Genomic DNA, 14443 nt, shown 5'->3' with positions numbered 1-14443 from the left:
CATAAGAGGGGTTTTACTTTCTAGAGGCACATTTAACAAGCTAAACCTGACATGTAGGCCTAAAACTTTTAGGCATTTGGCCTGTGAGGCGTTTAGGGTTCTCCTAACAACTTGACAACTGACCTATGGCACCTACAAAATAGAGGTCTATTGTTCAGGCTGATGCTCTCTGACTGAAGGCGTGTACTTAACTAATTTAACTCATTTTGCCATCTCATAAGAAGAGGCACACTGAGCTAAACTACACAAATACATTCAATTACATCGCAAAAGTATTAATCAGCTGTTTTCTCAGTAGATTCGTGAACGTTAGTCTCACTGTGAGACTCTTTTTCGGTGGACACTCAAGGTAAAAATCTTTTCGGCGATATTCTAAGCAATGTTCATTAGCCAACATGTTAATAGTTGAACGATTTCAACAATGAAAAACAACTTTAACACCTTCAGTTTCACTGTACTTTAGGCTCCAGCTGTGTACTCATGTTAGCTAGCTGTCTAGCGATGCACTGAGAGATAGATGACTTATCATGCCTATACCAAATGTCATGGCGGTTGTGTGGACGACAAGAACAGGCTGCCATTCACCAGCCCAAACATTCCCACTAAGATATTTTTACAGGCTGGGCAAACGAATATCCACGTTACTGTACAAACGGCGGCTGCTGTACTAAGCTCGACAGAGCAGAGCTGGTGTGTGTTCGGCCTACCTCGTTTCTCTGGAGCTGAAAGAAATTGCTGAGATAGTTGGAAGTGAGAGAGGAGCTGAGGTCGGCTGCGGGAGCCTTGCTGTAGCTCAGGTCCGGATGGGAAGCATTGGGCTCGGGTCGGAAGGCATCGAAAGCACTAGTCTGGTGGGTGTCTTGTAAAGAGAGATAAACCCAGTTTAGCAGTTGTGCAGGCTGGTACACTGAGGTACTACTGTCTATGGCAGACAACAAGCTCATCTTTTGCGGATGACTTTCTCTCTCTCCCGCAGTCACTTTCAGACAAGCCTCAACTTCGGCGACTTGTGCTTGTAAGTTTATTGAACGCGCCGTCCGCTTTTCTCCACACCCCAGAACTGGAAAGTTTTTGCTCTTCTTCCCGCTCCAACCCTGTTCCTCTCCTGGGAACCCCGTCCCAGGTTTACGATTACGCCCAAGTTATTCCTCTAACATGACATTACAAAAAAAAAGTTTTCGCCCGCTGTCGGCGGCCCGTTATCTCTCTTTATTTGCACTCGTTCAGAGAGCAGCTCATTGCATATTCAGCTTGTCGTGGTGTGCGTCATCTCCCATCGGCCAATCAGCGCGGTGCTCGAAATATATGCACATAGAAATCGGCGGGATCTGTTGATGATTGGTTGTCGTCTAATGTTGATTAGAATATTCATTTACTCTGTGTTCCAGGCCTTGTCAGCAGAGAAGCTGGCGTTTATAAGCCAGGATCTGACTACATTCAGATTTGTGTGAGACATGCACAGAGACAGGCATTGTTTCTATAAGAACAAATGTCTTTATCCTCTGTGGTTTAGTCTGTCCATCTATCTATCTAGCAGTTAGAAGACCACAGGTTTGTGGTCCAGTTTCACCAGCAGATCACCTGATTTACTAGAATGAAGGGCTGATTAGATAAACTGGGGGTTGGGTGGGAACTGTAAATACTACTGTTTATTTGTGTTGAAGTATTTTTAAAAAAACTGCATGTTTACACTTACTATTCTAACCTAAATCACCATCCCTCTCCCAAGACATCATCCAGCTGTTAAGTAATCAATGCATTATAGCAGCCCTCATTACTGACTCTCTTAAAGGCTGGAGGTGTGCAGTTTTACAGATCCCACTAAACAGGAAAATGGGCTGATCTAAAACAAATGGCTCTGTTTTTTTAGCTAGAGGTGAGATTCTTGAGCAATACCCAACCAGTTCCTGAATAATTCACAACCAACAGCTTGTGTGTTTTTGTTTTTTGAACACACACAAAGCCTAATAGTAAACTTAAAGAAATGGAGAAATCAACTTAAATGTGTCCTTATTTTTTAAGTAGTAAAAGAGCTCAGAGAAGAGTGCCCACTTCAAAATACAGTAAAGGATAACTAGGTTCACACGGTCAATGATGAAATATTTTCTTTAGTTGATCAAGTTTTACAGGGTTGCAGAAGACGATGATTTGTGTTACACTATGTAAAGAGATCACTGCAGATAAACTGCGGTAAAAAAAGGACAAAGACCATTTAAACAAGGAAACATGACATGGTTACACTTCAGGGGGTTAGAACTGCTTCCTACTGGAGAGATTTGGCTGGAAACTTCTCCAGTCCTAAAGGTTTAAAACTAATGGCGACTAAGCAGAGCACCATATACAATAAAATCTGGAAAAAAAAATCTTGTTCTAGAGGTGTGATGGAAAAAAATGAAATACGTGCACATCGGACACTTTTCTGAGTGAGCTGCATGCAGTTCTCCACGCACCCCGCTTTTCCAGACACCCAACAGGCTTTTGGTCCACCTAGTGGTGCAATAGAGGAACTGCAGTGAGAAATAAAAGGTAGAATAATGGAGAGAATAAGTTTTCTTGGGAGCTTATAAAGCCAACTAAATGGAAGCACAAGTGGCAAGCAGTGTTATTGCGGTGACCAAGACCTTATGTGATCTCATATGTATTGTCACAAAAAAAAAAGCTTTTGTATACAAAAAAAAAACAAAAACAACATAAAACCTATTGTATACAGCCACCAGTACAAAATAAGATTGGGCCCTAATCACAAGCTGTTCTCAAGAACAAATGTAAAAAAAATTCTTTGGAAGAAAGTAGTGAAAGAGGCTCAGTGTTACTTATAGAATTTTGTATTAGATAAAAAAAAATCTAGCACTTATAGATTTGCAATAGTGGTAAACAGATATACAAACATTTCTATAATTAGTAGGTCCAGGCTCAAATTTTGCTTTCTATGTAGTACCATGTGGAAGCACTGACAGAAGACCTTAATAAAACCACCATCTCCAGATTTCTCATTTTCATCCGATTAGGACAAGGAGTTGGGAGGATTTTGGGCAGTAAAAATGTCTGCAACACTATGGAGGGCAGTTAGGACTTCAGCCTCAGATGGAGATCTGATCAGTGCTGAAGAAGAAAAACAGCATGTGAAAAAACACAGTTGTAGGGAAAGCTCCAATTTATACAGTATTAGGGCTAAAAACACATATAAAGAGGATATAGTAGCAGGACTTATCATTACTTCATCACACTATCCAACACCATGTGGACAGATGCTTCAAAAATGACCTTTATTTTAAGTTGTATTGTCACAGTAACCCTTTCAGCATGCTACATAACTGATCACATGTGCAGTTTCAGAGTCTTCCATGACTGCAGAGCAAAATAAAGACATAGGTAGGCATCATTATAGCGGCTGGCATTTTCACCAGATGGCATTTTCTGTTAAGTAAGAGAAATGCATTAATAAATATCCTAAATAAAAACAAAAGATCAAGAAATCATAAAAGTATGCATCCTTAAAACACTCCAGAACACATCATTATCTATTAAAATTCCTGAATTCATTCAGTCGTCTGGTTAAAGGCTGATGTACAATCACAAGAAAGCTATGAAGAATGGTCCTTCATGTGCAACCTATAACTGTAGCCATATTTGTAGGCCTTTCCACAGACGTTACACTGAAAAGGTCTCTCTTTTGAATGCGTCTTCTTGTGCTTGTTCAGTGTATAAATCCGTTTGAAGCTCTTTCCGCATTCTGGACACACGTATGGTCGCTCTCCTGTGTGATCCCGTAGGTGAACGTTTAAGTCATACTTATCAAAAAACTTCTTGTCACACTGGTCACACGTAAATGCCCTCTCACCAGCATGTCTGCGCTGGTGAATTTTTAGATAAGCAGGCTTGGCAAACATCATGCCACACTCCTCACAAGAGTACGGCCTCTTTCTCTTGTGCACTTTCACATGGTCCGTGAGAAGGTCTGATCGCATGAAGTCTTTCCCACAAGTTTCACACGGAAACATTTTTCCGCTGTGTCCCCGCGTCTGCGTTTTCACTGCTGCCCTGCCATCACTGGCCTGGGCACAGTTATGGCTCTTGTGGTGGTGTGTTTTTCTCAGGTGGTCTTTGTATTGCTTGCTTGAATCTGATGCAACAGACTTTACTTTTGCTGCTTTCACTTTTTTGTTCAAAGGTTCATCCAGACATTTATTTGACTCTTCTCTCCAAACTATGCCACACTCTTCATCATCTATTTCGATTGGAGGAATCAGGCCTTCTGGAAAGTCCTCTTCACACTGCTGAGACATTGTACTGGCTGAGGTGTGAAGAAGGTCAGGTTTTTCCTTTTTCAGTCAGCACACGAATCTTAATGGGCTCTTCACAGATGAGGGGGAGACACAGACAGGCTTGGACCAGACTCCTGTTAATAATTTGAAAAAAAAGAAAAAAAGACAAGCAGATGAGGAGACATTTCTGGCAACGTCAATATGCAGTAACTTCCAGACTGCACGTTTTAATGATGAAGGTATGGAGAGGTGGAATATGACTGTCTTTCATTTGACTTGATTAGCATCATATTGTGTGTTCACTCCAGGCCTTTGTATTTGGTAGTACTATAACTTTGCATGCAGAGTCCATATTTGAACAACTTACCTTTCACTCCCTCCCCCCTTCTACAGTTAAAGCCCATTTTGACTGACTGAGTTAAAGATTTATTTTAAATCGGCAATATCTGCACTAGAGATTTAATAAATGTACACTGACGGTGGCTCAACAAATAAAAAGGAAGGTGATGATCATGAACCCTTGTTTCTGGTCCGTTAGTTTTGCACACAGACTCGTCGGGGTCTGTCAAAAAAAAAAAAAAAAAAAAAAATTAAATCCCTATTTATAATATACAGTTATATATATATATATATTATAGAGTTGGTTTCTGTTTATGAAGCCCATTTATTTTGCAGCGGTTTCCTGTTTACAAGTATTTCTTTGAACATGGGCATCATCCAGTTTAATGGAGTTTACATCGCCATCTACTGCTGTGGAGGTGATAGAGCTCCTGTCCAATGCAGAAAAGTGCCGGTTTTTTCCCACCAGGTAATTTTAATATCATCATTAGCTTAAATGTATTTAGTAAAGCTACAAATAAATTCTCACCCTTTTAGATCTCAGTTACCCTTCCTCAGTAAGGAAGTCTTCCAGTATTTCACGCTGTATTTCTCCCCTCAAACAGCAGTAAAGCAGTATATTTTTCAGTTTTTTTACCGCCCACAAAAACAAAATTTTTAAAAACGCCGCCTGCTCACAGTCCAGGCAAAGGTGCGTCTTTAAGGGGTCTCATGAACTCTCTCGCGTAGGTGACGTGATCCTTCCGGCCAATCACAGAGCAGAGGCCAAACTCGTACTAGCCAATTGTAGCGCAGGAGGCGGGATTACACTAACCACACCGTAAGTCTATTAACTAATCAAAGCACAGGAGACAAAATGCTACTAGCCAATCGCAGTGATCGGTTTGTTGGGTGGGATGTTAGGAGCGAGGTCCGAAAGAAGCAAACCAAGAAGACTTCAGCTAAGCTACAGAAGGTACTATTACAGCAGCCCCGCATCTCAAATTATATCATATTATTATTTTATTTATTATGATAATTATCCTTAACAATAATACATAATAGAATATGACATGGACCTCTATAGTATATTCGGATTTCAATGAAAACCATCAGACAGTTCAAAAAGTGATCAAATGTATTATTTAATTGAATTAAAGGTAGTGTGCAAAACACTTTTGACTTATTTATTTTTAGTATTTTCAAAATACATAATTTAGCAAAAACAAGCACCATGTAATATAAAGGCATCTGCTGCTTTTATAATGTCAAATTAAATGTTTGACAGCCCATTAAGTTGTGAGTAAATTCTGGACAGCTGGATTGGATGGACTGTCTAACATCCACAAACGTTATGTAAAAATCACAATGTAATCCTACCATGTAAAATCAGTTCATCTTTTCATGACATTGACTGTCTAGAGGTGGAGATATCAAGCCATTATTGTCAGAGTTATTAATTCCATCTCTCAACACACAGTCCCCTCTTTACAGCTTTGAAGTTATCGGTCCTGACAGGGTAGTATAGTGAGACTGGAGGCGGTCTGCTTCTCTCCAGCCTGTAATCAGGGCTCCGTGGACAGTGGAGAAGAAGGACCTGTGAGTGGCCTCTCCAGCAAACATCACCTGTAAGGACTGAAGAGAAAAGCTTAGCTATATTACTCTTGAAATAAAAAAAAAAGAAAAACAAGCACCATGGAACAGTATGGGAAAATAGGACACTGGATTGCGTTGTGCCAATATCAATAAGGCATATAGACTTACTCCACTTCTTCCACAGGGTAACACAGACCACATTATGGTCCACATAAGGCCTCTTGTATAAGCCACTTGCACTTTGACGACCGGTGGTGACAAGTCAGTCTGGAAATGGTCTACTGAGGCAATGAATGTTGTGAAGAGCTGCTTTGACACAACTGACTGGGACATTTTTGTGAACCCTATATTGAGGACACTGATGGTCTCACAGACTGTGTAACTGACTACATTAACTTTTGTGTGGACAATTTTGTGCAATAACAAACCCTGTATCACAGAGGAGCTGAAGGCCCAGCTCAACAAGAATAAGAAGGTCTTTAGGGTTGGTGATAAGGATGGCATGGAGAGTATACTGGGTGAGCTGGCTGTGAGGATTAGGGAGTATAAGGAGTTAGGGACTATAAAAGGAAAACAATCTTCAGAGGGGTAAGGTGAAAGATGTGTGGAATGGAATGAAGCACCAAACTGCTGTGGAAGATTTTTGGAAAAAAAGAGTAAATTAAGAAGTAGTAAAGTTCCCCTCTATGACTGTGGGAGTTGGGTCAGACAGTTCATTGTTGTGTGTGTGTGTGTTTCACTGCAACAGTAAATCCTTGTGGTATGGTCTTGAAGTTCTCAGACACAGTTGTGGTACCAGGTCCAGGGAGAGTTCTGTGTATCCATTTATATTTAAACATTAGGGCCTTAGGCCTTAACCTAGGCCAAACCCATGAAAAGGTTTTTTTTTTTTAATGTAGCACTCTTTGGTATGGATATAATGGTAATCAAAAGGATGAGGTGATTGGAAGGCACCCAAATTAAAAAGGACAATCAAAGAAAACAATTTTTCTATGAATCCAAATGAAACACAATGGTCATGTTGAAATCTTGCTGAATGAAGCAACTGGGAAGGGTCAGCAGGAGTCTGGTGATGACAAGTATAAACATTGTTGATACTTGCCTGTCAAATCAATTGTATCCTGGAACAACTCTGATTAACCCTTGCTGATTTTGTGGAGCCCAGGAACCAGAAGGTTGAGGGAAACTGCATAAGGGCTGAAATGAGTTTCCCCCAATATGTTTGATATGGGGCTATTTGCCAAGCTATTAGCAGGAACAACAAGAATGCTACACCACACTCCCCCTTCGTGTCCTCCTAAGCTGCCAAATGAAGGTCACCAGCAGCTTTCTCACACCACTCCTCCTCATTAAAAAACTCTACAACATGGCTGACCAGGTAAGAAGGGAAATACAACCAACAATAGAATATGGGAAAAGCAGCAAGCTCTAAGCCTGGTATCTGCACTTAAGTACTGAAGCTATGTGGAGTACTGCGGTACATATACAACCGGAGTCTGAGAATGCAAAGGGTTCCAGTGGTTTGGCAAACTTCCTGCGCTGTCCCAGTTTCAAAGGGAACGTAGCCCAAGGAACTGAACGTTTACAGACCTGTAGTCCTTGAGATTAAATTAGACACTTTTGAGGACACCATCAAAACCTTTGAAAAAAATCTACATCTAGGGGAAACACTGGGTGAGTGATAGTCTAACTTACCTGGTCCTTTGAACCTGACAGTGGAAGAGGCTCTGCAAGGTTATCTATGTCATAACCTGAGCACCCTTTGGCCACATAAGAGTAGGATCCACAGGTGTAGGGGTCATGGAACCACTGGGACCGTAGAAGCTTCTTTGGTGCAATTGTTGGATTTCCTGAAAATTACAGCAAAGGTTCAGAACTATGCCAGGTGCACAAAGTATTTATCACAGGTATGAACAATAGCATACAAGTTTCCATATAAACCAAGTACCTGTGAACCTGCGGATGACCTGAGTGATCGCATGCAGCACTTCAAATTCTGTCAGAGTTTCCATGAACTCCGATTCATGCCCAGCAATCCAACCACAAAGAACATGGCCAAACCTATATTGCCAAAAGAGTAAATCAGACACGACAAATCAAGTAGAGTGCTGGAATTGAATTAGACCAAAATCTGCCTACCTCTCTGTGGGCTTCAGAACAGTGAACCCAAAGAGCTTTCTGATCCAGGCCATCTTCACATTGGTTACAACATCAGCAAGATCAGACTCGTCTTCCCATAAGAGATAGATAGCCTCACAGTCTTCATCCCAGAATGGGTTCTCAAACTCCACGAAGATCTTATTGTTGGTCCCAAAACCCATCCTCTGGATGGAGTGCAATTTATGTAATGGCAGAGGGGGATGTAGGAGTGTGTCCTGGTGCTTCTTCAAGTAGCCTTCAAAGTTGAGGAGATGAGGGGGAAAAAAACAGGAGCCTTTCAATAAACTTAATATACATTTAAAAGAGTACAAAATAGCAGTAAAGAGCAAATGATTTGGGAAAAAAAGAGGCTGGTAAAACACACTAAACATACCCAGTGGAATGGTAACAATGACATGATCTGCTTCAAAAGTCTCTCCATTAGTACATTCAACAGTTACAGGGCATGTCCTCCCTTTTGAGCGTGACTGCTTGTAGGTGTTATTCCAGTGAATGCACTTAACTGGTTTATTGTACAAGACAATGTCCTTGGGAAGTTCATTCATCATGTGCTTAATTAAGCCTTCATAACCCCTGGAACAGAGACAATATCCACAAGCCATTTAATGCTGCAACCTCAGAATTGGGCATTACATTTCTATTTCATTTTATTTATTTTTTTAATCATTTTCTACCCAATTACCCAACCCATGGAATGCAGTCTACACTGGGAGGGTGAGGACTGACATATGCCTCCTCTGAAACATATACAATCAGCCACCGACTTAAACTGTCGAACTGCCGCCAATGCAAAGTCATCGGGTAACCAACGCGCTCAAAGGAAAGCGGTGGTTACCTGGCTCTAATGTATCAGATAGCAGACGTCTGTGCTGGCAGGCATCACACTGCAGTGCTGAGCAGAGAAAGGGAGCCTACCGAGGGAGCCTACCGAGATATACCCACCAATTGCGCTCTCTCTTAGGCTCCAGCTGCTGATAGCAGGCAGCATTACCCTGGATTCGAACCAGTAATGCTCAGCCTTAGCCTGCTGGAACACTCAGAGCCCAGGCATTGCATTTCTAAGATATATAGATATATATAGATAGATAGCTCAAAAGTATTCAGCAATCAAATCTTTAAATTAGTGAATTCATCTACTCAGCAATAGGCTCTGGAGCAGTGGAACTCAGCCCCATCCCTACAGAGTGAAGAACCACTGTGATCTACAGCTAATCATCCACAATCATGCTCTTGTGCCTGAATAAAAATCCAATATCAATTTCAGATGAAAAGTTGAACACACGTGTCTACAAACATATGGACATACAGTGTACCTTCAAGCTAAAGAACAAAACTGTTTTCTAACAGCTCACCCTGGGAAGGTGCAGTCCAGTCCTGGAAGGGTCTTGTACATGCCAAATGCTCCAAGGCCTACATCATCCATAGTGTGTGTTCCACTGACACAGCACTCCACCTTCAGCAGTGTGCTCAAAAGAGCCAGCCTAAGCTTCTTGGTAGCCTGGTCCTCCTTCCACTCCTCATGAGCTACCCGGAGGGCCTCACTTTTAAGAAACTCCCCTACAGTAGGCAGAGGTTCTTCACCACTGTCATGGAAGCCCTGGCACTTCTCGAGTAAAGTGATGAAGAGCTCTAATGCAGGTGCCATCATCTCAGAATTAAGCTTCCTGCCCGAGCTGGAAAACCAGTTAGGTACAAAAGGTGGGTGACCACCAATGTCCACTGCCTGATTCTCCTCAGACATTGACTCTTTGTCCAGTAACTGGTAGTGGCAGGCCAGGCGAAACACTGGATTCTCCTGTGATGGTCCATGAATCCAGTTAGCACCTATCTCTACAATGTTGCTGCCTGGAGGAAACAAAGGCAAAGAAATATGCATTTGATATTTATGACTGGTAAAGACAATGAGATGTCAAGTTTCCATCACTGAGGTTTAATTATTTCTCATGAGAAACATGTAAAAAATTAACAGCTGGGTTACATAATGCTGATGAGGACATATGCGTCAACCTTACATGCATTCTCAAAGGTTATATATTTGTGCCAGTACAAAGTTCCTATACTCTGGGGATATCTATGAAGTCTATAAAGTAAAGTTCACATGAAGATCACTCTTTAACCAGTGAAGGCAAACCAGTAACCTACAGTGCTGTAACAGGCATCCCTGCTTTAAACATTTATTTTGTTATATCTGTTATAAAGCAATTCATATACTGTTTCTTATGGGGTGTCAGCTTTAAGGTTTAAGGTTTGCTGTAGCAGGCTGCCATCTGGCCTCCTCGAGGCACCATTAAAAGACATGATCCTTTTCATCTGGGACCTTATTTTGATGAGGAAAACTAAACAGAGCTTTATTTGAACTCATTTTAACAGTTAGCAGCCAAACATAAAGCAAAGTGAGCTTCTTAGCCGAACTCTGAAATCCACCTTAAATAGCGCCGCAGCTCCATTGAGTCCATTTCAACAGCAGCGCGTAACCGCTGCATATTTAAGGTGGAACATAAAATTCTGGGAAGAGAAAAATTCTGGCTTAGAGTTAGCGCAGAGCCTCGCTGTAAACGAGAGAGCAGCAGGTGGTCTATTTTCTTTTTTTGTCGGACCACTCAGTTTCTAATAGTTCTGCAATTTTAGCTCCATTTAGGAAGATCTAGATAGCTAACGTTTACACCAGCGAGGGAAGCACGCTCCTTGCTCTGGTTCTCACCCAGCTCTGAAACTGTTAGGAGTTTAACAGTTCAACAAGTTGCTCAAAACAAAGTAGATCAGATCATAATTTAGTCTGATCACAGAAACTGATACTAAAATAGTGATTTCACTGCTGTTTACTAGCATGGATTAGCACAGTTTGCCTAAATCGTGAGGCTGTATTATTTAGCTAGCTAGCTACAGAAACACAAAGACCGGATCGGTATCGGCCGATAGTCAGCATTAAGAGGATCTGATCGGACCAGTAGGTAAAAAAAACCTCGATAGGGACATCCCTAATATTAATTTATATTTCACCTCAAGCCTGGATCATCCAAGTTTGGGCCAGTGAAGGCAAAGATATTAGACACCTCCTGCAACCTGAACCAGGTCCTGTTTATCATGGTAAACTGGCGCAGAACTACAAACAGCATTTACTCCTGGTTTATGTTGCTACATAAAAGGTGTTTATGAAGAGTAATTCACACCAGTCTTACCAGATTACACGTGATTACAAGCCTTTTGAATCTGAACTTGAAGCTCAGGTCCATTTCTGTTTGAGAACCAGGCAATGTTAGCTAGCACAAGCTGCCTGGAAGAGCAGCCATCGCTGGCGGAGGCTACCAAACCGCTAACCTCGACATCTGACGAAGTGAGCAAGCTTTAACTAGTTTTATATGGCCTAATATACTTCATTATTTGGAGACATTGCCCTGTGTATCAATAAACTAAAAGTTGCTAAAAGTTTAGCATCCGAAAGCTCAAGTACTGCACAGCTAGCTAGCTAACGTTTCTAAAGGCATGACAGTAGTAGTAGGACAGTGGCACTAATACACTTGTAGTTAGCGATAGCTTCTTTAAGCTGGATAAACACACGAGTGACTGCACGGCCCCGCTGTTCTGGTGGAGATTCGTCTTGTACTGAACGTTAATCAGACGCTGCAACACTTCGTCTTTCCTGTCCGGCTAACAGTGCAGCAGTTAACGTCTGGAAGACCCAGGCCCGATGGTACAGACTCACCGAGCCTGCCTGTCTTGATCCTCCCACCGCTCCTGGACGTGGCTTCAAGAACTCGTACGTTGCTAAAGCCATGCCGTATTAACCTCTGTGCAGCACCGATCCCTGAAATCCCGCATCCGATAATAAGTACTTTTGCCTCTTGACCTGGACGGGGAGCCATCGTCTTCCTTTCTCTTCTTCCTGCTCTTTCCTCATCTGATCAGCACATAGCCGGCGAGACCACTATAACCACCCAGCCGACTTGACTCCTTTTCCTGACAGTTACACTTTAACCCGAGCGCCGCTGAGAGCAGCAGACAGCAGACCGACGAATGGTCACTTATGTAACCATCCTGAGTTTGGCCAAGCTGTTTAAATGTATGATTATTTCAACTATAAGAGAAAATAAATAAACTAATAATAAAAAAACACCAAATAAATAAATAAAAAAAAAAATAGAAAAAGATTATAACTATTGCACATCAGTCTGTAGGGACTATACTACTAAATAGATAACACTTTATCCAACCAGACACTTTAGACTAGACGTGTTTGACCTGAATAACAAGCATGAAGTTCATAACAGTGTCCTACCAGAAGGGGGCGATATAAGACCGTCACTGAAACAGAGCGACGCGGAGCAGTGGACAGTGGAGACATACCTTTACAGCCGAGAGCTGTCAGTCGACGACAAAATTAATATGCATAATAAGAACGACTAGCAAAGTTAATAAAGCAAAATGCGTTGGAAACCCAGGATAACGATATCACAGCATTGCAGGAAAGTTGTTTCCCTTCATCTCATTTGTTCTTTTAAAACACCAACAAAATTATTTCCAGTATTTCTCTGCAGAGATTACAACTTCATAACACATATATGAAACAATATTTTTATTTTTGTCTTTTAAAAAATATTTAAACGTATGGTTATTAAATCTTCATTTTCACAACATTGAGAGACGGAGGTAATATAGCTAAACAAAGAAGTAAAAAAAATGTTTTTTACTACTTAAAATGCCTAAAATTAAAATCCACATCAGCTGCAGATGATTACATCATTAGAGAAGAGTTTTGGAGGAGCCTGTCATATTTAAACCTCAGACATTTGGTTTGGTTTGGCTCATAATTGTTAAAGTGAGGGGTTTCACCATGGCGAGACCCAAAGAGCTTTCTACGACCTCTAGAAAGAAGGTTGTAGATGTGGGATATGAGGGATTTCAACATTTCTCAGAACAATCAGAAACCACTCTTTCCACTGTCTGGACAATAAATTACAAGTGAAACAGCTGCCAATATGGCTGGGCCAGGCCATCTTAGGAGGTTCAGAAAGCCCAAGACCAGACCACAAGATGCGTAAAGACACCTCTACCCCTAAAACATCATCCCGGGACCTACAGGTAGCGCCTGCAATCATCTACCATCAGAAAGAGACTGCACAAGTTTTATTTTTAGTTTTCTCTGTGCACACCTCTCATGAAAAGCAAATGTGCAGTCTCTTTCTGATGGTAGATGATAGAAAAAAAAAACTGAACGGCCCCCAGAAACTACGTAGACCTATTTATCACATTTTTACTGAATTCAGATGATTTTGAATTGCACTTATTGCTTTTCTGAACATCCTTTTGCTGCAAACTTCAGACTTTTATAAATAGTAATAATACAAAATCAGAACAATTATAAAATAATCGCAGGGTAATGTTGAGATGACCATAACATGTATAATTATTTCTATTCTGCTCATGTCCATGATCTACTCAAATGTCATGGTGATTACATGGGTACACCTCAGATTGGTGCTTCATTGTTGTGGTAAAGAAAAACCAGAAGCCCTGTTTTTTTCTCAGAAACTCAATACTCACAGAAACAGCAACAGTAAAACAGTGTCCTAAAAAAAAAAACTAAAAAAAAACAACACACCATTAAAATACATGGTGGCAACTGTTGTTCAATCGAATAAATAAGGGCTGAGGAGTTGAATCTAGTATTTAACGATTAGGAAAATTAAGGTCAGTTAAAATGAAAGTCAGCACATATCACCAACCCTCCCACCAGCTTGAACTGAGAGCTGTAAACTGGTGAACACTTCCATAGCTATGCCATTTCTCTGGGAAACTTAAAGCCAACTCAATCTATGGTGCTTGTTTCTCAGGACCCCATTGTGTAACACTGGCACTCAAGCCAGGAGGCACTGATTTCTTGTCTTACTTTGAACAAAACAGGCCCTGGAATAAATCGTGGGAACTGGTTCACTCCGTAGGTCACTCGCAGAACAATGAGAAACTCGGTTGGACTCATTGTGAGCGTGCAGGAAACAGAAAATGACTGTTTTCTTTTCAAGGAAAACAACCTTGACAGTCATTTGAGATAATGAGATCATTTCAGAAATAAACAAGCAGCTATAGGAGATATAAGCAAAGAAACT

At 41.2% G+C, this 14443-nt stretch overlaps 2 protein-coding genes across 2 annotated transcripts in view; both read right to left on the bottom strand.

Annotated features, from left to right (window-relative positions):
* zcchc24 (zinc finger, CCHC domain containing 24) overlaps positions 1-1204 on the bottom strand; it is a 36512-nt gene extending 35308 nt beyond the window's left edge. The window contains exon 1 of the mRNA XM_072678024.1: positions 708-1204. Coding sequence (XP_072534125.1) covers positions 708-944 — 237 coding nt within the window. The 5' untranslated portion in view covers positions 945-1204. The remainder of the gene's footprint in view (positions 1-707) is intronic.
* A 4503-nt stretch (positions 1205-5707) lies between these two features.
* On the bottom strand, positions 5708-12280 carry paox (polyamine oxidase). Its single transcript, XM_072676954.1, has 7 exons — positions 12043-12280; positions 9692-10184; positions 8713-8912; positions 8319-8574; positions 8128-8240; positions 7875-8029; positions 5708-6218 (listed from the first exon to the last, which is right to left on the bottom strand). The coding sequence occupies exons 1-7, from the start codon at positions 12200-12202 to the stop codon at positions 6072-6074; spliced, it is 1524 nt and encodes a 507-aa protein (XP_072533055.1). The 5' UTR covers positions 12203-12280; the 3' UTR covers positions 5708-6071.
* Positions 12281-14443: the final 2163 nt, after the last annotated feature.

The sequence above is a fragment of the Salminus brasiliensis genome, chromosome 4 (genome assembly GCF_030463535.1).
Source record: "Salminus brasiliensis chromosome 4, fSalBra1.hap2, whole genome shotgun sequence".
NCBI lineage: Eukaryota > Metazoa > Chordata > Actinopteri > Characiformes > Bryconidae > Salminus > Salminus brasiliensis.
This window is presented reverse-complemented; position numbering and strand designations above follow the sequence as displayed.

Coding starts and splice junctions, on each gene's coding strand:
- paox (XM_072676954.1), bottom strand. CDS start 12,202: ATGGCTCCCCGTCCAGGTCAAGAGGCAAAAGTACTTATTATCGGATGC. Junction 8,241..8,318: donor GTTCTGAAGCCCACAGAGAG/GTAGGCAGATTT, acceptor TTGGCAATATAG/GTTTGGCCATGTTCTTTGTG. Junction 6,219..7,874: donor TGTCAGGTTCAAAGGACCAG/GTAAGTTAGACT, acceptor TTTTCTCTTCAG/TCCTTACAGGTGATGTTTGC.